Source organism: Pogona vitticeps, chromosome 1, assembly GCF_051106095.1.
Source record: "Pogona vitticeps strain Pit_001003342236 chromosome 1, PviZW2.1, whole genome shotgun sequence".
NCBI classification, from domain to species: Eukaryota; Metazoa; Chordata; class Lepidosauria; order Squamata; family Agamidae; genus Pogona; species Pogona vitticeps.
Window position 1 is genome coordinate 301,204,771 of NC_135783.1, and position 25,823 is coordinate 301,230,593.

The 25,823-nt window shown below is 43.0% G+C and overlaps 1 protein-coding gene across 5 annotated transcripts in view; it reads right to left on the minus strand.

Annotated features, from left to right (window-relative positions):
• Positions 1-14,272, minus strand: part of MAPKBP1 (mitogen-activated protein kinase binding protein 1) — a 149,396-nt gene extending 135,124 nt beyond the window's left edge. For 4 of the 5 annotated variants that reach the window (XM_078391343.1, XM_078391338.1, XM_020793724.3 and 1 more), the window contains exons 1-2: positions 13,568-14,025; positions 12,318-12,660 (exon numbers count right to left, since the gene is read on the minus strand). In XM_078391343.1, coding sequence (XP_078247469.1) covers positions 12,318-12,434 — 117 coding nt within the window. In that variant the 5' untranslated portion in view covers positions 12,435-12,660; positions 13,568-14,025. Of the gene's footprint in view, positions 1-12,317; positions 12,661-13,567 lie in introns of all 5 variants that reach the window. The other variant, XM_078391337.1, reaches the window with a different exon arrangement.
• Positions 14,273-25,823: the final 11,551 nt, after the last annotated feature.

Below are 25,823 nucleotides of genomic sequence, written 5' to 3' on the forward strand. Positions count from 1 at the left end.
CTTGGAAAATCTCCTTATTTTTAGATGATAGCTCCCAGAATTCTTCAGGAAGATTCTGAAAACTGTAGTCCAAAATTTTAACTTTTGGGGGCTTTATTGATTGATTGACTGACTGAGTGACTGACTGATAGATTTCTATCTATCTATCTATCTATCTATCTATCTATCTATCTATCTATCTATCTATCTATCTATCTATCTATCTATCTATCTATCTATCTATCTATCTATCTATCTATCTATCTATGGCAGCCAAGGCCACTCTGACTTTGAATAGATATTATTATTATTATTATTATTATTATTATTATTATTATTATTATTATTATTATTATTATTATTATTATTATTATTATTATTATTATTATTATTATTATTATTATTATTATTATTATTATTATTGATTTATACCCCGCTCATCTGGTCAAATCGACCACTCTGAGCAGCTTCCATAAAAAGTATACAGTAAAGCATAAAAAATTTACTACATATAATAAAACAAATAATAAATGGAAAGAGAAAGGAAATTAAGTATTGACAGGAGGGAAGGCCTGAACATATAACCATGTTTTTAGTTGACTCTTAAATATGCCCAGCGTAGGGGTCGCACGAATCGCTGGAGGAAGGTTATTCCAGAGGCGAGGAGCCACCGCCGAGAAGGCCTGATTTCGTGTTTTTTCCTTCCGGGCCTCCCTCGGCATTAGGCTCCTCAGCCTCACCTCCTGGCTCGTGCGGGTGATCCGGGTAGATCTAGGTGGGAGCAGGCGTTCCGCCAAATATCAAGGTCCTAAACTGTTTAGGGCCTTGTATGTAAGCATTAACACTTTGAAGTCGATGCGGAAACAGATGGGCAGCCAGTGAAGCTTGGCCAGAATAGGAGAGATGTGCTGGGATTTCCTCACTCCATTGAGGAGTCTGGCCGCTGTGTTCTGCACCACCTGAAGTTTCCGCGTCAGCTTCAAAGGGAGCCCCACGTAGAGCGTGTTACAGTGGTCTAATCTAGAGATTACGAGCGCATGTACTAAGATAGCACAATTATCAAGCATTGTAGGTGTGGTTATTGCATCTACTGCCAGGCACTTCTCAGAGCAACACTCACATGAAAGAAACAATAAAATGTAAGACTAGGAACAAATATCCAACCACACAATCCAAGCAGGCAGTCATCTGTGACCAATATCAACTACTGAATTTCTTGTGGCAGATGATCCAGTTTGGGTGCATTATTCATGCTCCTTGAATCCAAGCTGTTAGTGGAGACCAGTGCCCTCTTTGTCATGTCAATCTTGTGGGTCTGACTGTTTTCTTCCCTCTCCATAATTAAGCACTTTATGGAATGCGTAACCTACATGACAATTTAAGCATCATATTCCAAAATCTCCTAATCTTACAACTTGAAAAAAGGTGTTCCTGAGGCAGATTAAAATGTTTGGCTCTTAGTGTGGCACAGACTTTGCACACAGCTTCGTGCTTTCACATTGATTCGTTACTTGTATCAAGAGAGCCACCCTGCTTCAAAGTCCCAGGCATCAGAGAGGAGCCCCTCTCGAAATGACATGCAAACTCAACCCCTGAATTACATGTAGGAAACACTCTAGCTTCTGTGAAAGCCAAATTAACACTAGCATGCTCATGAACAACAAAAAGCAGTTCCATGTTCCACTGGTGTGAATAATATCTCCCGAGGATGAAGAAAAACAATGAAAGAGAACTTCCAAAGCAAAAAGGAAGAAACAGCTTCAAGGATTTCAGATACCAGAAATGCAGAGATGATGTCTGTGTTATTTCAAACTTCAGAGTGTTTTGGAAAGTGCTCTAATGTCCACACTCATGGGATCTTCAGGGAATTAATTTCTTCAAGGCTCTCTGACAAGCATAGTCCTTGATCTAGTATAATGTTTTATTTTTCTCTCTAAAAGATCGTACTTTCTGCCCAATAGCTGCTTGATCTTTCTTTTCTTCAGATCATGGGTATGTGAGCTTGCTTGCTTGCTTGCTTTTCTGAGAAGAGCCACAGTCTTTTGGGGGTTAATCTGTCACAGGTTGCACACAGCTGGTAGGCAAAGACAGTAGAAAGTGGGCAAAGCCAATTCTTGTCATACTCCCCTATTGACTCTGCCATCTCCTCCTCTAATTCTCCTTCCCAGTCCCTAAGCAGCAGAATGCTGAGGGATGAACTGATGGCTTACAAAGTGCTTTTGAAATCAGTCTGAGACTTGCACTGAATTTGGTCAAGAACCACACTGTCACCATCTCTATTCCAGAGAATGGCTTCATTAACCAAGGCAACAAATATATGTCACTTTAATTAAATTCACATGTAATTAAGTAAAAAGAAAAGTAAAAAAAGAAAACAGTTTTTTAAAAAAACACTAGAGATCCTGATGATAGCATGTTTATCAGAATAGTATCTCTTCCACCACTGAACTTCAGGGCATTAACATTGTAATATATCCAGTTTTTTCATCAAAGTATTCAAAGTATTCAAAATATCACAATAATCCAAGTTTATGCACCAACCAGCATTGCTGAGGAGACTGAAATTGAACAATTCTATGAAGATTTACAACACCTTCTAGAACTGACACCAAAGAAAGATGTTCTTCTCATTCTAGGGGACTGGAATGCTAAAGTAGGGAGCCAAGAGATAAAAGGAACAACAGGGAAGTTTGGCCTTGGAGTTCAGAACGAAGCAGGACAAAGGCTAATAGAGTTTTGTCAAGAGAATAAGCTGGTCATCACAAACACTCTTTTCCAACAACACAAGAGGCGACTCTATACATGGAAATCACCAGATGGGCAATATCGAAATCAGATTGATTATATTCTCTGCAGCCAAAGATGGAGAAGCTCTATACAGTCAGCAAAAACAAGACCTGGGGCTGACTGCGGCTCTGATCATCAGCTTCTCATAGCAAAATTCAAGCTTAGACTGAAGAGATTAGGAAAAACCACTGGGCCACTCAGGTATAATCTAAACCAAATCCCTTATGAATACACAGTGGAAGTAAAGAACAGATTTACGGAACTAGATTTGGTGGACAGAGTGCCTGAAGAACTTTGGATAGAGGCTCGTAACATTGTCCAGGAGGCAGCAACGAAAACCATCCCAAAGAAAAGGAAATGCAAGAAAGCAAAGTGGCTGTCCATCGAGGCCTTAGAAATAGCAGAGAGGAGAAGGGAAGCAAAATGCAAGGGAGATAGGGAAAGTTACAGAAACTTGAATGCAGACTTCCAAAGAATAGCAAGGAGAGACAAGAGGGCCTTCTTAAATGAACAATGCAAAGAAATAGAGGAAGATAACAGAAAAGGAAAGACCAGAGATCTGTTCAGGAAAATTGGACATATTAGAGGAACATTTTGCGCAAAGATGAACATGATAAAAGACAAAAATGGGAAGGACCTAACAGAAGCAGAAGACGTCAAGACGAGGTGGCAAGAATACACAGAGGAATTATATCAGAAAGATTTGGATATCCCGGACAACCCAGACAATGTAGTTGCTGACCTTGAGCCAGACATCCTGGAGAGCGAAGTCAAGTGGGCCTTAGAAAGCCTGGCTAACAACAAGGCCAGTGGAGGTGATGGCATTCCAGTTGAACTATTTAAAATCTTGAAAGATGATGCTGTTAAGGTGCTACATTCAATATGCCAGCAAGTTTGGAAAACTCAACAGTGGCCAGAGGATTGGAAAAGATCAGTCTACATCCCAATCCCAAAGAAAGGCAGTGCCAAAGAATGCTCCAACTACCGTACAATTGCACTCATTTCGCACGCTAGCAAGGTTATGCTCAAAATCCTACAAGGTAGGCTTCAGCAGTATGTGGACCGAGAACTCCCAGAAGTACAAGCTGGATTCCGAAGAGGCAGAGGAACTCGAGACCAAATTGCTAACTTGCGCTGGATTATGGAGAAAGCCAGAGAGTTCCAGAAAAATATCTACTTCTGCTTCATTGACTATGCGAAAGCCTTTGACTGTGTGGACCACAGCAAACTATGGCAAGTTCTTAAAGAAATGGGAGTGCCTGACCACTTTATCTGTCTCCTGAGAAACCTATATGTGGGACAGGAAGCAACAGTTAGAACTGGTCATGGAACAACTGAGTGGTTCAAAATTGGGAAAGGAGTACGGCAAGGCTGTATATTGTCCCCCAGCTTATTTAACTTATATGCAGAATACATCATGCGGAAGGCTGGACTGGAAGAAACCCAAGCCGGAATTAAGATTGCCGGAAGAAATATCAACAACCTCCGATATGCAGATGATACCACTCTGATGGCAGAAAGTGAGGAGGAATTAAAGAACCTTGTAATGAGAGTGAAAGAGGAGAGTGCAAAAAACGGTCTGAAACTCAACATCAAAAAAACTAAGATCATGGCCACTGGTCCCATCACCTCCTGGGAAATAGAAGGGGAAGATATGGAGGCAGTGTCAAATTTTATCTTCCTGGGCTCCATGATCACTGCAGATGGAGACAGCAGCCCTGAAATTAAAAGGCGCCTTCTTCTTGGGAGGAAAGCGATGACAAATCTTGACAGCATCTTGAAAAGCAGAGACATCACCTTGCCAACAAAAGTCCGAATAGTCAAAGCTATGGTTTTTCCTGTCGTGATGTATGGAAGTGAGAGCTGGACCATAAAGAAAGCAGACCGCCGAAGAATTGATGCCTTTGAATTGTGGTGCTGGAGGAGGCTCTTGAGAATCCCCTGGACTGCAAGGAGAACAAACCTATCAGTTCTAAAGGAAATCAACCCTGAATGCTCACTTGAAGGACAGATCCTGAAGCTGAGGCTCCAGTACTTTGGCCATCTCATGAGAAGAAAAGAGTCCTTGGAAAAAACCTTGATGTTAGGAAGGTGTGATGGCAAGAGGAGAAGGGGACGACCGAGGATGAGATGGCTGGACAGTGTCTGCGAAGCAACCAACATGAACCTGACACAACTCCGGGAGGCAGTAGAAAACAGGAGGGCCTGGCGTGCTCTGGTCCATGGGGTCACGAAGAGTCGGACACGACTAAACGACTAAACACACACACACATTCAAAATTCAATGTTAAATAGTTTAGACAAGTCACAATGAGTGAGGCCTATGCACTGCGCATATATGTCAAAAGTAAGACCTTGGAAATGCTCTGCTATTCTGACAAAGGAATTTTGGGAGTTATAATCCCAAAATATAATTTTTTCAAACTTTGCCAAAGGCAAAACGCCTTCAATTTAAAAATAAATTGCAGAGCACCTATTTGACACAGTGCTAGACCCACTAGAGTCATTAGTGGGCACAGAAAATTTATAAGAGGACTGAAATAATATATATAGACATGCAGGTTTGTATATAGATGTCTAGGAACAGGGCTTGGAACATTGCAGCAAATTCAGTTTTGAACAAGGTCCAGACTAGCACATGCTAAAGTTTGAAATCATACCCAGAAGATATCACATCAGAGGATTTGTCTCTACCAAGCCCCAGTTTACTGATTCTGGTGTAGCTGAAATATTAAGGGCACAAACTTGGACTGAAAAAAGTATTTGTACTGACTTTGGTTAATACACTTACTATACAATACACTGCCTAGGCAGCAGCTACAGATAGTAACTATGCATCCGTACTCAAAAAAAAAATATCGTTTTACCTCAAATCACTAAGCATCGGTCAATTAAAACTCCTGCTAAAGCTGGTTTTAAATATGTAGGCTTCTTTTACCCGTCCACTTCTCTGCTTGAGATTACAGGGCAGTACTGGGGATAAGAGCCAGCTGGCTACAACAGGACTCTACATCTTCCTTCCCTGCCTCCCTTGGACCCACAGTTTTCTCTAAACATTTTCCAAAAAAGTCTTTTGAAGACAAAGAAGGTACCACATGGACTGGGAAGTTCGCCATCACAGCCCCAGTCATTAATGAGGAAGCACCTCAGCATCCTTCTCTAAACAAGCGGCAAGACTTGGACAGCGAGTGAGAAATACCACACGCACACTCGGTTACCAGGTCGGAAACTGAGTAAATTGAGATTAATCAAGTCTGAAGGGCATCCTTCAGGCCTGAAAGGAACAAGCCACAGCGTTGTTCCTGAAGACTGGATGTACTCAGTAGTTTAACTAGTTACCTCGCTCACCCTGGCCCTGCCATAGACAAAAGCAGCAAATGCACAATCTGATTAAAAGTTTGCCCACCCAATTTTATTGAACTGGAAGAGTCTGAGAAGACAGGATTAAAGAAGACTTTTTTTCAACAGGAAATAAAAAGGCAAAAAAAGCCTTGTGCTCCATGAATAGAAACAAAATCCAGGAATGAAGAATACAGTACATCAGTTAGACCGTTACAAATCTTCTAGAATTCTTCTTCATGTTTAGATGATGCAGAATTGCCCGGGGGGTGGGGTGGGGAATGGAGAAGAAGCAAGAAGTTAAAAAACTTGGCAAGATTATGGGGTTGTTTATTTCACAAGCAGACTCATATGCAAGATAAGATTGTAGATTCAGTATAAAAATTGTGTTAAAATATTTCCTCTCTTCGTTGACCAAAGTCTGGCTATAACTCCTAGAAGTCAGTTTGTTACTCTGAGCAAAGCACACAGGTTTCTGGAAAATGGCTTACAGCAGGCTTTTACATCACAGGTCTTTAAGTCAACAAAGTTGGGGATCAAAATTTTCAGGAGGGCTGCTAGCTTAGTACACAAACTGAATCACAGCTCTAAAATTTGTATTTTTTAAAAAATCATTGGTCCAAATCTTCTTGCTTAGCACAATAAATTGCACTAGAGTAGGCTCATTAAATCAATCCAGATTTAGTGAATCAACTCCCCCATAAATTCCATTGCTTCATATGGGCTTACTCTAACAGACTTACTATGCTATGGTACTCCTATATGGTATGGTACTATTGTATTCCCAGCTGATGCAAATGGATGAGAAAGATGGATAGAGAAAAAAGCTGGAGGGAAAAACCTAATTCATTCAAAATATGGTAGGAATGGATTGGAGATTTAGAGATAACATGGACCACCAGAAAGACAAACAAGTGGGTATTAAAGCAAATCAAGCCTGAGCTCATACTAGAAGCAAAAATGATTAAACTCAATCCATCATACTTTGGGCACATTAGAAGAAGAGAAGACTCATTGGAAAAGATAATGCAGGGGAAAGTTGAAAGCAGCAGAAAAGAAGGGAGTCAAATATGCGACAGATTAACTCCAAAAGGCTTTCAGTTTTTAAGAGCTGAGCTTTTAATGGCAAGACCTTTTGGAGGACACCAATTCACCTGATGGCCATAAAAGAAACAACTTGATGGCATATCACAACAAATTGTAGTTGGTTCCAACTATCAAGTATTGTATCTATAAGTTGGAGGGTTTGATGTTCTGCCTCTCCTAATGTTTCTTTCCAGACCTATTTCCAAATCTTTCACCATCATTGGTTGAAGCAAGTGGGGTTTCCCTCTTTCCCTCATCAAATACATGAAAATAAGCAATAGGATTAGGAATGTGCAAATCACTCACTACTATTGTCATTCATCATTTATATATGCATCTTTATACTGGTTAAAGCAGGTTCATGTGCATTTTTAAAAATGTAGGCTAGGCATTGTTGATCATTCATATCTTTAAAATGTATGCACAGTTTTATTTTCATGTTTGCCTCTCTGAAATTCACCATAAGCCTCACAGATGTATAGATTTCCAAGGCAACATGTGTTCTACTCCATCAGCAGTCTTGGGATATGTAAAATTGGTATTTCTCTACAGAAATGCAAATCCAGCAAAATACTTTCCCATTCCTAACAAGATCCAGGGAGGAAAAGCTGAGAAGGCACACACTGATGGAGTCCGCAAAGCGCTGAATCAGTTTTCTTCCAGCTATGTGCTCTCTTGGTTGTGACCTGTCTAACCCACTTTCCATATGTTTTTTATGTCTGTCAGGCTGGTAGCACTGGCAGAATTTGTTGGAATTTAGCAATCTTCGTATGCTGCCTTTAAGAGGTTTTGGCTGGGAGGGACCTTTCTGGACGGGGGGGGGGTGACTGTCAATCAATCCAGCAGCAACCCATTGTTCCCTCTCTGCCTCAGATTTTGAAGAGAGCCATGTCTCTCTACTCAAGAGTTCTTCTCCGGCTCGCATTTCATGGGATTTCCTGTCTGCCCAATCGGGTTCATTTATTGTTTGATTCAGTCGTCTTAGGTTTGTTATCTTGAGATTTAGCAATGTCTGTTAGAGAGGAGGTTTTTAGAGCGAGTTCTTGGATGTTGTTGTTGTTGTTGTTTTTGCACTGTTTGTTTATTGTTTTCATTTTGTTTGTAAATTTATGCTACTTTTTTGTAGCTGCCCAGGGTGGCGGCTTGACATTAGATGAGCAGGGTATAAATCCAATACATTTTTTACCCTGTCAGTTTGTGTGCAGTTATACAGTTAGCAGTCTGAATTATGTCAGTCATGGAAGATAATCAGTATGCGGCTATTAAACAATTAAGCTCTGCTCATGTAACCAATCATTATTTTCTACAGAATGCTCTTTTTGTTGTGATCGATTCAGAACTATGAGAAAATGGAAGATTTTTATTTTCTTCTCTTCTAAGTGAGTTATTGAGGGAGTAAGTGCCAGTTAAGGAGAACAAACAAAAAAGAGTGGTCTACTATGAGGAGAATTGTGCTCTGAAGGTTCCTGATTTTTTCCTGAGTAGCCATAAATATTTTAAGCCAAAAACTGTCAACACACTGCCAAGAGAATTTGCCATTATACCAAAGAAGGCAGTGAATAAAGAAATAATGCTTGAAATTATTATGTGTGTTCAGCATTTTGAAGAAAGCACTATCACACGTAACACTTCTTTCAAAAACAGAACACCTTTGTCTAGGGAGTGACTTCACTTCACCTACCTTACCAGTGTAGAAGGACACTTTTAAGGTTTCACCACTCAAAAAGCAACATTTAAGTCCCTGCACACAAAAATCTAGCATGTGTGAGAAGGAAGGTTCATCCCTCATCTTCTTCCTAGCTTTTATCTGTATGTATAAAATGGGTCTCCAAGCTATGGCCCGTGGGCCACATCCAGTCCGCCTTGCCTTTTTAATCCGAACCAGTCCAGACTCTTGGACCTTTCCTACCCTGCATCTCCTAAAAGTGTCTGGCAACAAGATTGGTTTCCCGCTCATCCCCTGCCCTAATGCGCATATGCGCGCGCGCACTCTCAGCCTACCATGTTTCCAGGAAAATAAAAGAGGGTCTGTGATGTTCACCTCCTTGAGGCACCTACGTTTTGTGCCCTCACGAAGGCTCCAGTCATGTTTTCTTTTCACTGCCACCATTGGATTACCTCAATCCACAAAATAATGACGTTTGATCAGACACTTGTATTGTGAATGCAAACAAAACTTATTTATTTAAAGTGAAGCCAATTTATTAATCACAGAAGTTCTTCATATGTACATATTATTCTCTTGCCTTATAATTTCCACCTTCTATTTATCTTGGCCAGTCTCTAACTCTATTAGTATCTATTCCTTCTCTCTCTGACTCTCACTCCGACTGACTCAACTCACTCTTGACTGACTCCTCCTCTCAGGCTCTGCCTTTTAACCTCTCTTGTGGCCCTACCTCTCAACATATCAACATAAAACATGAATAATACATGACTTATTTAGCATAATAAGGGTGGACGCTACAGGGTCTTATATTAATTTTTGCTCCAAAAACACATTAGGGCTTATTTTCAGGGGATATTCTATTTTTTCTTCTCCATGTACAACAATCTACATTTATTCAGATACAGTCATGTCATCTTCTGGTTGCTGCATAATGGTGAAGGACAGGGTTTCTCTCAACTGGGGCTTATTTTGGGGGTAGGGTTTATATTACAAGCATCCTGAAAAATCATACTAGAGCTTATTCTCAGGTTAGGTCTTATTTTTGGGGAAACAGAGTATCTGCCACAGGGAAAAAATGAAGCTCCCGCCCCTCCCCAGGCTTCTCTCTTGTGGCCCTCATACTGAAAAATTTGGAAACTCCTGATATAAAAGTACACAGTGTATGTTACCCCATCCACCCAGCCCCTGCAGCTAAGATGTAGGAACTCTGACTGAATTAGGCCTTGTCACATGGAAGGTTCCTCCAGGTAGAACTGATTGATTTAGATTCAGTTCCCACCTTCCATGAGCAGTATCATGAAGGGTGGGAACTGAAGTTTCTGTTATGTCCTAATTACCAAAAACCTATAACACTGCAAAACACAAATAAATTACTTCTACTTCAAACATTTGATTCATTGGCTAAGAAAATAAGTCTGCATACTTATTTGCATATGTTTTATTGACTTAATTCACAGGGAAACACACTGGAAACAATTTCAGACCCTTCCCAGTTCTGGATACAATTGCTGAATATTCACGAAAGATATACCGTATTTTTCGCTCCATAAGACGCACCTTTCCATAAGACGCACCGATTTTTTAGGAGAAGAAAACAGGAAAATATAATCTGTTTTCTTCGCTCCATAAGATGCACAGACTTTCCACCCCCCTGTTTTGTGGGAAAAAAGTGAGTCTTATGGTGCAAAAAATACAGTAACTGAGGAGGTGCAGGCGGATTAGACCCATTGTCAAGAGGAAGAAAGGGGGGAATATTGTTTCCACTTAGCAATTAGACAAACCCCATGAGATGCATTAGAAGGGCAGGAGTTTGTTTTAAGGTATTCATATCTTAAAAACACATGGACACCTAAGCGACCTCTGGCTACTTGCACCTTTTATAGAAATGACTTCTGAAAACTGAAGATGCCATGAAGGTGCACCTTTTCTGTTGCAGGGGAGGGGAAATATTTGAACAAGACAATTGTCAGCTTCACTACCATTAATGCATTACAACTCCACACACAGCCAAAATGGCATTTGGATTTTAAAAGGCCACTATATAAAACTTTTCGAAATTTAAAAACTTAATAGACGGTACTACCCACATTTATATGGAGTAAATCCATCCCACCTAATAGCATTTGCATATAGTCAACTGCAAAAACTGTTACATGCAGAATATATCTTACATCACAGTGCTATAATCAATCCGAACAGTACAAAGTGCTTTGAACACGAACCCATTACTAAGTCAAAATTTGGTGCAACTGGATTTTATGAATGCAGAAACTGAGACATTTGTTCTTATGTGTATTTCCTTAACAAAATGCAATTAGGCAATGACAAAATGCCCAGGACTTTGCATTCCCAACCCTTTACTGTAATCATCACTAAGTATGGTGAAGCTGATTGTTCTCTTTAATTGATTACACAAATTAAACAAGCTTATCTTCTGAAGGAGAAGACAGTCATGGCTGTGTCCCACATTAATGTTATGAGAACAACTTGAAGGAAATGTAACAAAGGAGAAAATCCTTGGTCACTAAACTATTACTAGAGAAAAGCAGCAAACACTGAAGAAAATACTGTATGCAAAATTATAATAACTATATCTGAAGAATGTAGCACCTAACTACAGACTTACTTCTTTGACACTTTAAATCCTGTCAGCCAAAATTAATCAATCATGCGTCAGGAAACAAAATAAGCTTTAGAAACATAGGATGCATCTCTTCTCTTGAAAATCAACACATTGTTACACACCTGTTGTTGGTAAGAGACAAGTCTTAGAACATGAAATACAACATAAAGAAAATATTTTGTTTTAGTGAAGAAGACATTTAGCACTTCTTCCCTATGAAAGTTGTCACCTTCTGTTTTCCTTTCCATCCATCTTCCTTTCCATCATCTACAAAAGCACCGTTGTTCCACCAGATTTATTCAGGCCAATTATCACCTGAATTACCTTTCAGTACACAGAGATTACTTTAGACCATGCCTGGGCAGCATGTGGCCGTCCAGATGTTGCTGAATTTCTGTTCCCAAAAACCTAAAAAACAGCCTTGCCAACAACAAGCCATGACAGGAGCAGTAGTTCCTCAATATCTGGAGGCCCACAACTCCCCAGTCTTTCTTTAAGCATGCTCTAGCAAATAATGATGTGCTCTTTCAAACTGTGTGACATATAGTTCAGCAGGTATTGCCATCAGCATCATTCTAGGTCAATGCTTCCCAAGTTTGGGTCCCCAGATGTTCTTAGACTACAACTCTTAGAAATCCTGGCCAGCATAGCTAGTGGTGAAGGCTTCTGGGAGTTTTAATCTAAGAACATCTGTGGATACAAGGTTAGGAACCATTGTTCTAGGTCATTCATAAACCCTGTTTGCATCACTCCTCCTAAAACACCTGAATACTGAGGCAAAATGGAGGCCTTTAGTGGACTCGGAATGAGAGGTGGCCTCATTTAAAAACTCACCTTGGTTCCAATGTCTTCCCGCTTGCTGCCTGGTTTGCTTCTTCTCAGTTTGATAGAGGGAGATCGCAGCAAGTTCTTTATCCTGCTGGTAATTGTTGATCCTTCCACCGACATCATTGCCTAAGCAGGGAGGGAGTGTTGCCCCCTCTCAAACACAATCCTCCACCACCCCAGTTAAGGAGCCAACCTTGCAGGATTTCCCATTTCTCTTTGGAGATTCCAGGCACTCCCCCTTCACTTCATCACGGGGCTCCTGCTGCAGGACTTGCTGTTTTACAGTTTTATACTACAATTACTCCAGATTCTTCTTTTGTCCATTCAAAAGACTCTGATCCATATGAACCTTTGAGAAATAACAAGGGAGGGGGAAAGACCAAGGTAAGCCAATTATTACATCTCCAGGGGTATCTTAAGCTTCACCTATCTAAAAACAAATAGCAGGCAGCATACATCAAGGGCCACAGTCTTTCACTAAGGTCTGTGGGAATTGCCACTATTTAAAGAATAGGCCATTTTAAGCCATTTACAGACATTCAGCTATGTATGTTAGGATTTAAAGGGAGAGCACTGACCCAGCCTTTCTACTACAGCAATCCCTAGTCAGACTTCCACACTGGACATGGGAACTGTGATTAAAGAGATTAACTGACACAAGTTAGAGTCAGGATTACATATCCAAGACACTCCTCCTACCACAACCGGTGTGTGTGTGTGGAGTAACAATGCATTATACACTGCTGTGGTATTTAGACTGCAATGATAGGAAATGGAAGTCAGATGTCGAATCAGTGCATAACCAAGACAGTGCTAGCAGCTAGACCAATTCACACGCTGGAGTTGTTAGATTTCCCCTCTTTACACTATTTCAAACACACACACACACCACATTCCTCATTTAGCCAGAAAAGTGTCGCCCTCAGTCCAGAGTTGCAGGCCCTTCGGGGCCCAAAAATTTTCCCTCCGTTTAAAATAACTGGTGGATCCAATTTTTTTCCAAGCTGAGTTCGGAAAGATTTCCTCTCCTGCCCTTCCTCCTTCCTTTAGGGAAGGAAGGCGAGAAACCTCCAAGTCAGCGGGATGAAAACCTAAACCACCCCTTTCAGGGCTTTTCTAAATGAACGTTACAGCCAGGAACGAGAAGCGCTTAAAGAGCGTTTAATCCACTCGGGCAGTTTTGAACCAACCCACGGAATTAAACGTGAGGGAGAGAAAAGAAACCCCTCGACAGTCTATGGATCAACCTTTGTTACCTTGGTGAAGAGGCAGCGGCACTCAGCGGAGGGAAAAGAGGAGGTGAAGATGATGGCTTTCTCCTGGTGCTCGTCCATGCAGGCGATAGACACCCCCCCCCTCGCGCGCTTCTCCTTTATAAAAAAGCCACGGTGGACTTTAAAGGCGTCCTCATCTTCCCGGAGCTCCTTCCCTCTCCCTGCTTTTCTTCCGCGGGGCACGTTGCTCTGCAGGGGATCAAGGGAACCGCACCGAGATGGGGAACCGGCGGAGGAGGAGGAGAAGGAGGCGGCAGCCAGGGCAGGCAAACGACGCGGACGCTCCGGAGTTCTTCTCTCCAGCAAGGTTTTAACCAAAATAATACGAATGGCTAACGATCGGAGGAGGAGGAGGAGAGCAGAGAAAACGGGCTGGCTTTGGAGGGCATCATAAGGCTGGCTGGATTTCACGATCGCCTGTCAGTGGACGGCCAAGGAGGTTGGAAAGGGCTGCGGAGCGTCCGTGCAGGGAAGGCTGACGGAGCTGCTGCTGCTGCTGCTGCTGCTGTTTCCAGCCGGATCCCCCTCCCCCAAAAGGCTCGGCTCCGGTGCTTCTGCCTCGGCTCGGGTTCCCTCCTCGCTCAGCTGTTTCCTCTCGCCAAGTTCTAGGCTGGCGATCGCTCTCCTGGCGGCGGCGGCGGCGGCGGCGGCGGCGGCAGCAGCAGCAGCAGCCTCGACCGTAACGCGGTTCCCTTCTGGCGCAGGACTCTCGCACACACGACTACTGACAGATCGCAGCCAGCCTGATTCCGCCGGAGCTACGGTGGCCTAGGCAGACCAAACCGCGAAACGGAAAAGGAGAAGAACCCGCCAGGGCCAGAGAACCCGAGTCAAAGCCGATGAAGGGAGGCGGGGGGGGGGGATGATCTGCGTTCAGAGCTCGGGCGGAGGAGGGGGCGAGACGGAGGGAGAAGCCCCGAGAGGGTTGCAGGCGGCCCGCCCGCTCCGGTTCCCTGCGAGGGGGATTTTTTTTAAAAAAAAATGAGGCGGGAAGCCAAGCTCAGCCCAGCCTTGGTTGGGTGCCAGCAAATCTGGCTTCTTGAGAAACTGGATCTTTTCGTGCCACAGGGTTTGATAGAGCGAGGACCTGTGTGCCAGCAGGGGTAATTAATGGCAGGCATTATTAAGTAGGATTGCCAACTCTCCCAGCCCTGCAGCACCCCTCTGCCTCTAACAGTTCTCTGAAATAACAGAAAATAAAGCTTTTCCTCCGCTTGGAGAAGGCGGGGGGGGGGGAACATGTTGCAAGTGGCATCTCATAGCTTGAAAAATGGCAGGCCCACTTCTAGACAGCTGGGGTTGGAATAATCTGGTCTCCTTAACCTCATCAAATGCTTTTTAAAAGAAAAGCTATACAGTATTTCTCAGATGTGAGGCCCATTGCATTCAGTGGGATCAGGGTAGGAAAACAACAATTCACCACACTTTTTCATTACAATTATATCACCTTTCCTGTTCCCTCTTATTTTGACACCATCCGTGAAACTACCAGGAGGTGCTGATAAGTACTGAGCCTTTCCCAGAAAAAATTGAGCTAGGAAGCTATACATTGCAGGGTGTATTGGCCAATCTGTCTGTATTCAATGGTGCAAAAATCAACTACCTATTATTTTAACTTATCTTTCATGTTCAGGTCCAAAGTGAACATGGCGGCACCTCCAGAAAAGTTCAGTGTGGAAGAGCATAGGACCATAAGCAAGTTCCTGTTTCTCCAAGGGAAAGGTGCAAAGCAGATCCATGATGAAATGTCACAAACTGTGGGTGACAGTGGCCCTTCATATGCAAGAGTTAAACGCTGGGTTGTCAAATTTAAAGCTGGCCATTTTGGTGTTGAAAATGAGAAACCCAGTGGAAGGCCTGTTTCTGTCTCTGTGCCTGCAAATGTGAAAGCCATCCATGACATGATCATGGAGGACCGCAAAAGAACAGCCAAAAGTATTGCTATGTATCTGAGAATATCATGCAAGAGAGTTGGTGCCATTATCCACAACGACTTGGAAATGAGAAAGCTGGCAGCAAAGTAGATCCCCAAACTTTTGACAACCGAACAAAAGAGGAAACGTGTGGGTCATCGGTGGCTGTTTTGGAACCTTTTGCAAGAAATGAGTCAGATTTCCTGGGCAAACTGGAAATCGGTGATGAGACATGGATCTACTGTTATGATCCTGAGACAAAGGAACAGTCTAAGGAATAGAGGCACAGTGGTTCCCCCAGGCCAAAGAAGTTCCAAGCGCAAAAGTCAGTGCAGAAGCAAATGGCAACAGTTTTTTGGGATAAGAAGGGAGTTCTGCTGGTGGACTACCAGCAAAATATTACTGTGCTCTATTGACGAAGCTGAGGCAAAATATCAAGGAACAACGTCTAGGAAAGCTGTCCAAAGGTGTCATCCTGTTGCATGACAATGCCTCGTCACACACTGCAGGTGAAACAATGGCAAAACTGATGTCCTCAGGCTTTCAAGTGATGCCCCATCCATCCTATTCTCTTGCCCTGGCTCCTTCTGGCTATTATCTGTTCCCCAAACTAAAAAAATACCTAAAGGAACAACGATTTGGGAGTGTTCTGGAGGCAACTAATGCTGCAAATGAGTGGTCACACCAGCAGTCGGAAGAATTTTATTTGCAGGGACTTAAGAAGCTGCAGGACAGATGTCGCAAGTGCATTGACTTCCTGGGAGAATATGTAGGATAGTGTGGCAGTTACAGCTTCCTAGATTTTTTTTTTTTCTGGGAAAGGCTCAGTACTTTTCAGCACCCCCTCGTAGCTCAGGTGGTTAATGGGGGAAGGGATTTTGAAATATGACCCAAAAGATTGTACTGTGTTTAGCTATCCTAGTAATAAGTCAAGGCATTTTAGGTGGGTTGGGTCTTCAGTAGGCAGTTAAGAACCAGTAGCTATACAAAAGACCTATTTTTGTAAGAAAATAGTTAAAGAACTGTTTGTTGATATGGGTCTATTTTTTACCTTTTCTTGGAGCTGACTATGGGAACTTGCAGGATGAGTAGCTGGATTTCCAAATGCACATTCAGAAAAAGAAAATCTTGCTTCATGAAACCTAAGAATTAAGAACCATATGTATGTAACCACACCAACGTCAATTTACATTTTAAAGATGTGCAAAACAGAGATTCATTACCTCTGTGTTCCAGTTTATTGATAGCCCTGATGGATTTGAAGGAAATACCATACATTCCATGTGGCTGGACGACAAGTATTTTAAGATGACTCTTCTGGAACAAGGGACCAAGCCCTACTATTAGGCAGTCACCTCAGGGCAGCAAATGATTGCTTAGTTAATATAATCTGATTTTGTGTTGATACTGCCAGGGAACAGAACAGACATCCATGGGTGCCAAAATCACTTGATCAGTCTTGGATGCAATGTATGCCTTGAGCTGAAAATAAAGTAACACAGCTTGGAAAGTTAGTTTCTTACAGTGCAACCCAAGCCAAATGATATATCAGTTGTAATGGTTTTGGGATTGAAAGAAGCCTCTTATGTTGGCTGAAATGCCCTTGTACTGGCTAATCTCACCTCTCCTGGTACAACTGTTGTATAGGCTGAGTTCAGCCTGCAGAAGAGCCCAACTCCCCACCCCGCAAATGGTGGAGCAGAGGAAAAGCTAATTTACACCACATCTAAACCCATTTCAGCCCAGATTTATAACCACCATGGCAGCATAAAGTTTAGACCACAGTCAGGGGAGTCCTAAGTACAGTAATTTCAAACATCCTTAGCCTGGGAAAGGTTTGACTTCAGCACAGCCAGCCCTCAGCCAGTTAGGATTGCACCCTTAAGACTGCAGCACTCGGAATTCCTTAGCCAGCATGGACAGCGACTCTTTGTGTCGAGAGCAAAAGGATTTGGTTTTTCTCCGAAATTGTTCTGCCATTTTACATTGACTTATTTGGGAGGAAATGCCTCTGGATCTTCTGCACAGACACCCATTGAATTGTCCAATCGAGGAGGCTAATGTGTTATTAAAGAGTATGCTTAAGTGTTCAAATATGGAGGAATCAGAGACAACCTGCGGTTTAGCACTGAAGGTGCCAATGCACATTTTGCAACAGTATAATTTTAAGCCACAGTTAATAGTTGAAGCACACAGACAAGGGATAACTAAATTAATTAAGCACAACAGTTGCATACTTCTCTCTCTCTTTTACTACAAAATTCAGGATACATCTTCTCATTCCTTCCTTAGCAATTATGCATGCAGCTTGTATTGCTATCTTCTCTTTCCTAACTGTGGCTTCTACTCTTCCTGCCTCTTCTCACTTCCTGGTCATGCATGTATCCAACCACTGCCTTTTCTTGTTTGAATGTAAAAATCCCAGACCTAGGGTTGCCCTTGTACTCCTTTATAAAGGACAAATTTTTTTTGAAGGGCTGCCACAAGATGCTCCCCCTTTTTAAGGTGACCTCCATTTCAAAGTTTGTTCTGTCCAAGCCAGATTTAAAAATTTATTTATTTATTTATTTATTTATTTATTTATTTTATTTCTATCCCGCCTATCTGGACATATTAGCCCACTCTAGGCGGCTTACAATAAAAGAAACAATATAATTTTAAAACATTGCACCTAGACTAAGATAGAAATCAAAGAAAGATATAAGAAAAGAAAAATCGTCAGGAGTTTTCTGTTGGGAAAGCCTGCCTATACATCAATGTTTTTAGTTGTTTCTTAAAAATGTCCAGCGAGGGAGCCACGCGAATCTCAGGAGGTAAGTTGTTCCAGAGGCGAGGAGCCACCGCCGAGAAGGCCCGATTTCTGGTCTTCTCCTTCCGGGCCTCTCTCGGCGTTAGGCTCCTCAGCCTCACCTCCTGGCTCGCACGAGTGACACGGGTAGATCTTGGTGGGAGAAGGCGTTCCACCAAGTATCGAGGTCCTAAACCGTTTAGGGCTTTATAGGTAAGCATCAACACTTTGAAGTCGATGCGGAATCGGATGGGCAGCCAATGCAGTGCGGCCAGAGTGGGCGAGATATGCTGGAATCTTCTCACTCCACTAAGTAATCTGGCCGCAGCATTCTGCACCACCTGTAGTTTCCGCAGCAACCTCAAAGGTAGCCCCACGTAGAGCGCATTACAGTGGTCTAATCTTGAGATTACGAGCGCATGCACCAAGGTAGTAAGCGCCCCCACATCAAGGTAGGGTCGCAGCTGGGCTATCCGCCTAAGATGGAAAAAAGCGGTACGGACCACAGACGCCACCTGAGATTCCATAGTGAGCGCCGGGTCCAGATGGATCCCCAAGCTGCGGACCCCATCCCTGGCGGGCAGAGTCACACCCCCAAAAGTGAGGGAGTTTCCCAAGTCCCCAACTGTGGGAGCGCCCACCCTTAGTACCTCCGTCTTGTCCGGGTTCAGCCTCAGCCCGTTCTCCTGCATCCATTCCAATACGGTCCCCAGGCAACGCTGAAGGGACAGAACGGCATCTCCTGCAGTTGGAAAAAAGGAGATGTAGAGCTGCGTGTCATCCGCATATTGATGGCACATCGCTCCACACCCCCTGATGACCCGCCCCAGCGGCCTCATATAGATGTTAAACAGCATTGGGGAGATGATCGACCCCTGTGGGACCCCACAATTGAGGCTCCACGGGGCCGAGACATTCTCCCCAAGCTGTACTCTCTGGGGGCGGTCCTCCAAGAAGGAACGGAGCCAGGCGAAAGCCTGGCCACCTATTCCCAACTCGTTGAGCCTCCCCAGGAGGATACCGTGGTCAATGGTATCAAAGGCCGCTGAGATATCGAGGAGGACCAGCAGAGACATTTTGCCCCTGTCGGCCTCCCTCAATAGGTCATCACACAGGGCGACCAATGCCGTTTCTGTTCCGTGGCGCGGCCTGAAGCCCGACTGGAATGGATCCAGGGCATCTGTTTCATCCAGGAACGCCTGAAGCTGATCAGCCACCACCCTCTCGACTACCTTGCTTAAGAAAGAAACATTGGCGACGGGCCTATAATTGCCAATTTCGTCCGCCGCCAAACTAGGTTTCTTTCTAATGGGCCTAATGAGTGTTTCCTTGAGGGCAGAGGGAAATCTGCCCTCAAGGAAAGACCGATTAATTATTACAGTAGCCCATTCCGTTGTTGAAGGCCTGGCTGCTTTGATTAGCCAGGCCGGGCAAGGATCCAAGGAGGAGGTGGTGGCACGACAGCGATCAAGCGTCCTGGCGACAGTATCGGACGAAACAGGCTGAAAGGTATCAAAAATCACCGGACAAGACGGAGCGCTGGACATCTCAACTCGACTCGCTGTATTCAAAAAAGGAGCGAGGTCCCGGCGGATGACCTCCACTTTAGATTTTAAAAATGCTGCAAATTGGTCCGGTGTAAAACTAGGGGGAGGCCTATCACCCGGGCCAATTCCGGATAGGTCGCGTACTATACGGAATAATTCCGCCTGCTGGTTAGACGCCTCGCTTATCCGGTTAGCAAGGTAAGTTCGACTGGCAGCCTTTACCTTAGCCTGGTAAAGGTTAGTAGCGACCTTAACAGCTATACGATTGAAACCCGTCGGGTCCTTTCTCCATTTGCGCTCTAGCCGTCTCCTGACCCGCTTCGACGCCCGGAGATCCTGGTTAAACCAGGGCGCCGGGCGATCTCTGCGGCGGAGAGGGCGTTTAGGCGCGATCGTGTCTACGGCACTAGCCGCGGCGGTGAACCAGCCGTCAACCAGTGCCTCGACAGGAGCACCAGCCAGGTCAGCCGTAACTCCTCTCATGGCATCCTGGAATCCAATCGGATCCAGTAGCCTTCGAGGGCGGACCATGACAATAGGTCCCTGCTCCCTGCGAGGGGGGAGAGCCATCTTGGTGACACATTTTATTAGGTGGTGATCCGACCATGACAAGGGGACCGACTCGAGGTCAGTCACCATCGGACCACTCTCACTCCCGTTGGTGGAAAAAACCAGGTCTAGTGTGTGGCCGCCCACGTGTGTAGGGCCGTTGACATGCTGGGACATGTTCAAGAAGGCCATGGTCTCCAGGAACTCAAGAGCTGGTCCGGAAGCCTCTGCCCCCGCATGCATGTTGAAGTCCCCCAGGACCAATAGTCTCGGGGAACCCAGCAATGCCGCGGAGACAAAGTCCACCAGCTCCGGAAGGGAAATGGCTGGGTCGCGGGGAGCACGGTAACCCAGCAAGATCCCAATTCCGTCCCTAGCCCCAATCCACACGTGGAGGGCCTCAAGACCCGGCTTTACCACCGAGGAGCGCCTAACTACCTCTAGGGTAGACTTGTAAACGATAGCTACTCCCCCCCCCCGTCCCTCTAGTCTACCCTGGTGTTGGACAGCATAACCGGGCGGGCAAATGAGGGCTAGGGGGGGACCCCCCTCTCCGCCAATCCATGTTTCGGTTATGCAAGCCAGGTCTGCATCTTCCTCCAGAATAAGATCGTAAATTAGCTGGGTTTTATTAGATACAGACCTGGCATTCAACAACACCAGGCGTAGAGTAGAGAACCTGCAAGGGAGGAGAGAACCTTGAAAGATATAATCACCACCTGAGCAGCAGACATACAGGTCAGCAGGTCACTCTCTTCCCCTCATAGTGAGATGCACTGCAATTCTTTTTTTTTAATCCAATTTAACATTAGTGCAGATATACAGTATATCACAATGTGCAAATCTATGTTCTCCTTTTTTCCTTTCTTTTCTCTTTTTTTGGTTGATGGGTAAATACACCCCTATCCCATGGACTTTAATTATTTAGATTTTTACAAGATTAACTGCTGCCACCAGCATTCAAACCCCCTACCTCTTTGCTTTCACCCAAACCTGAACCTTTCCCTGATATAGTTGCCAACTGACCAGAATTATGGCTTGACCTGTTCCCGTGCATTTAACAGGAGCTTGATATCTGGTGCGAGAGAAGCATTATCTTTACTTCCTTGTATTTCGCATGGCCTTTAAGAGGAATTTGCCAATTCTGCCACCCTTTAAGCACACCTGCATCCTACTGTTCTATAGTACTGTGTGGGAAGTTACTTTTTTAGACCACAATTCCCAGAACCCTCCAGTCAGCATGACCATTGAAGTATTTTAGGACTTGCTGTCCAAAACGCCCTTTCCAAGATTTGACTTTTTAATTTGGACTGTATGATTTTGTTTGTCTGTGTCTTTCACAGCTTTTATCTCCAAAAAGTGCATGAGAAAAGAAGTGGGTGGTATTTCTCCACAACACATTTATAACTGCCTGGTTTGGATTTTTTTAAAAAGGGAAGCAGCACCTACAAGCCCAAGGGAGAAATGGTGAAATTCCCAAGGAAGGGCTGTATCTAAAGATCAAAATGACAAGAGCCCACAAGCCCACACACTTCTGCAACAGATGAAGAAGTTTTGTTTTGTTTGAAGTAATGTTAGCTTCTGTTTCAGCCTAGCCTTCCCTAATCCTAACTTTAATCCAACAGATCTGAATATTGGTTCAGAAATTCCTGTGGCAGAATGGGAAAAACTATGGAAGATTAATGTTAGGATCACAAAGTCAATAACACTTAAAGAAAACTTATATAAAATGTTTTATAGGTGGTACTTAACTCCTGATAAATTGTCTAAAATGTATAAAGTGTCTAATATTTGTTGGATATGTAATGAAGAAAGGGGATCTTTTTCCCATATGGTGGACATGTAAGAAAGTAAGAAGTTGTTGGGGTAGAGTACAAGCATTTATATCGCAAACAATGTTAGTTGATCTTGAGCCGAAACCAGAAATATTTCTACAGGCTGCAAATCAAATTGCAGCAAAACTCAATCACTCTGATTCACCTTTCCACTGTAGTCACACTGTGACTCTTACAGTAACATACCACAGGCAGGATAGTACTGCACCTTACAGCTCATGGGCAGAAACTGTTGGCCTCCAGATGTTTTGGTTTATAATTCCCAGAATGTTTGCAAGGCCTCTTCTTGTATCTCATGGCTGCAATTAAAAAGATTATAAAGTCATTTGCCCAAAGCATCATCCAGCTTACAAAATACAACAGAGGTGTGCTGACTATTTATCATGGTTACAAATACTCACACTTTAACTATGAGTCACATTACACCGAAGGTACAAAGATAGCTGATAAAATGCCACAGACCTTTTACCTCCGATGGCTAATATGAGGTGTGAAATGAAGAAATGAGGCCATGCGAGTCATCATCATTTCTCCTAGTCACAGAGAACAGCTTTCAGGTCTCCCATATTCTAAATACTGGAATTTTTGTGTTTCTGATAGAAACATTAAGGTGTTTTCCTTCTGACTTTTATTTTTTATTTAAAGAAGCAAATACCCTGAGAACTAGTAACAAGAAAATAAAGCTTACTTTTTACTATTTCTGGAAATCCATTCAGAAATGAAGCAGAAGAAAATAACATGAAATCCTAATTTAATTTACAAAAACCTCTGTTGTTGTTACATGGTATCAAGTAGGCAACCCTTATGATGAATGAGCAATCTCCAAAATGGCCCGTCCTGAACAGCCCTGCTCAACTCTTGTAAACCAAAGTATGTGGCTTCCTTTAAGGAGTCAGTCCATCTCGCATTTGGTCTTCCTCTTTTCCTGCTGCCTTGGATCTTTCTCTGCATTTTTGTCTTTTCCAGAGAATCTCACCTGATGTGCCCCAAATGACTCACTTGTTCATCTTTCTGGCACCATATTTCAACGAATCAATTTAATGCTGGCATTTATACGTTCATATGTATTTGCAGCCATTTTAAAAAGGGCTCCTCTTTCAAGGAGAAAGACTACAATTAATCTTTTGGGGAAAGGAAATAAAGATTGAGAATGGCAATGTATATATGAAAAAGTAGTTACACAGGAAATACCTGGGTCCCCCTGTCTTTCTGCTTATCACTCCCCTCCAGCATTCTCTGCTAGGAGTTAGTAGGAAAAGTCCTCAACATCAAGAACCAGTATAGTACCACCAGTCAATAAATGAAGATACACTTCTAAAGAAGGCAATATACAGTTATGTTTGCCTCACCTTGAAACAGAATTTACAGAAAACTTAAAATGAGATGCTTTAGAGTCAGTGAAATGCTGCAAGAAAGATTTAAGAATTTGCACCGCAGTGAATTTCTGACTACAGTTCTACCCACTGAGACTAAATAGGGAGAATGGTAATAACTTTGAAAAGAGAATGGGGTGCATACCATTTTTATATTTATTTATTTATTTATTTACTTATTTGTTCAAATGTGCAATCCTCTCCTCTAGACTTAACTGAAGGGGGAAATGGTTCTCTGTGTTTACAACAGAATCTGATACTCAGGAGGCACTGGTTGGAAACTAACTCCCCGAAAATAAGCTCTAGTATAGTTTTTCAGGATGCTCGTAATATAAGCCCTATCCCAAAAATAAGCTCCAGTTAAGTGAAACCCCCACCCTCCACCATTGTGCAGTAACCAGAAGAAGATGACACAACTGTATTTGAATAAATGTAGATTGTACATGAAAAAAATAAATAAAACATCCCCTGAAAATAAGACCTAATGTCTTTTTTGGAGCAAAAATTAATATACTGTAATACCCTGTCATTTGGGGGGAAACATGGTATGTAAGCAATATATTTCCAGTAACTTTTAAAAAAAAGAAGAATGTAATTTAATTGAACAAATATACATACAGTACATAGAAGAAGGGGCATGAGAGACTATTGCAGGGATTAGCTACTTGTAGTCCTCTAGATGTTGTTGGTCTCCAGTCATCCTTCACCGCTGATTCTGCTAGCTGAAGTTCACAGGAATTGCAATTCAACAATATCTGAAAGTCCACATGATCCAAACCCATAGACTACAGAATGAACCTGTCTCTGGCAAATGTGTTACAAATACATCGACTGTACAGAAGACCCCTGCTTGAGATACAGATAAAACATTGCACTTTAATCTGCTTTTGCAAGATTTTATTTTGTATAAATGCATTGATAAATACCGTATATGCTATTTATAAAAACAACTCTAGACTGACTTTCAGTCATAAGAAAGAACCCCCAAAGCAGTTTACAATAGATTCAAAACAACCAGATGACCAGTATGAATAGTAAAAAAGCAGAACAGAGATTTAAAACCAAAGACATCAGAGACAGTAAAACGTGAAAGTAGCCAAAATAAGAACATTTTTACTACTCACTTTAAAATCACCAGGAGATGGTGCTAGTCTAAATTCTTTGGTCAGAGGTTGCATAAATAGGGGTCTGCCACAAAGAAAGGTTTTGTCTGACCGGTCAAGGTTATATCTGAGATTGGTGGTAGGGAAATTCTGCAATGTTTATGTCAGAGTTACCAGATTCTTTGATTAAATGCTGCTGGATTTGTCAAGGTTTTGATATTGTAATAGAGTTAGAATTTATTAACACAGATGGGTAGTAAAGGTTAAGCACAGCAGGTGCAATTAATTAGAAAAAAGTGAAGCTATTGTGAGTATACGTTTGTATGGATACATGTACAATTTGGTTCAGTTTGAGAGCCTATGCTATCCTGAACTCAGCTGCTCTGAAAGCAGGGAAGCGGCTGGTTTGTCTATTCGTCTTTGCTTATTTGTAAATAGACTTTGGTGATGGGAACGATCTCGTCTGAGTCTTTGTTCCACTAGAACTGGAGAACTTGGAGAGCCTGGAGAAGCTACACACTCGGCAATTTCTTTGGAATCATTTACCACTTGACATCTCTCTCTCTCTCTGGTGTAGTACAGTGGGTTACAGCACCTGGCTGCACAGCCAGGAGTTTGAAACCCGACTGTGCTTCCTGAGGTTGAGCCAGTTCATATCACATGTGTAGCTGCCATGCCTTCTGCACAGTTTCAGATCACCACCGAAAGGTGAGACTAGTAAACTACTGAGTATTAATAAAAATTGCATGGCGTTGAATCAATTCTGACTTATGGCAACCCCTTCCAGGGTTTTCTAGGTAAAGAATATACAGAAGTGGTTTACAATTCTTTTCTTCTGAAGGTGCCCTGGGACTGTGCAGCTTGCTCACAGCTACGCAGGTTGGCTTTTCCCCTAGGAGGTACAGTGGGGAACTGAAATGCCAACCTCTGACTCTGCAGACAGGTACCTTAACCACTCAGCTACCCAGGCTGAGTAATACCTACTGTTACATACCTAGGGAACCCTCAGAGAATCACCATATGTTGGAAATGACTGGGCAGCACATACTATATATCTTTCATTAGCATAAACTGTATCTAAGAAATCTACTTCCTATGCTCCCCTACACATACTATGGTCACTTTCCATT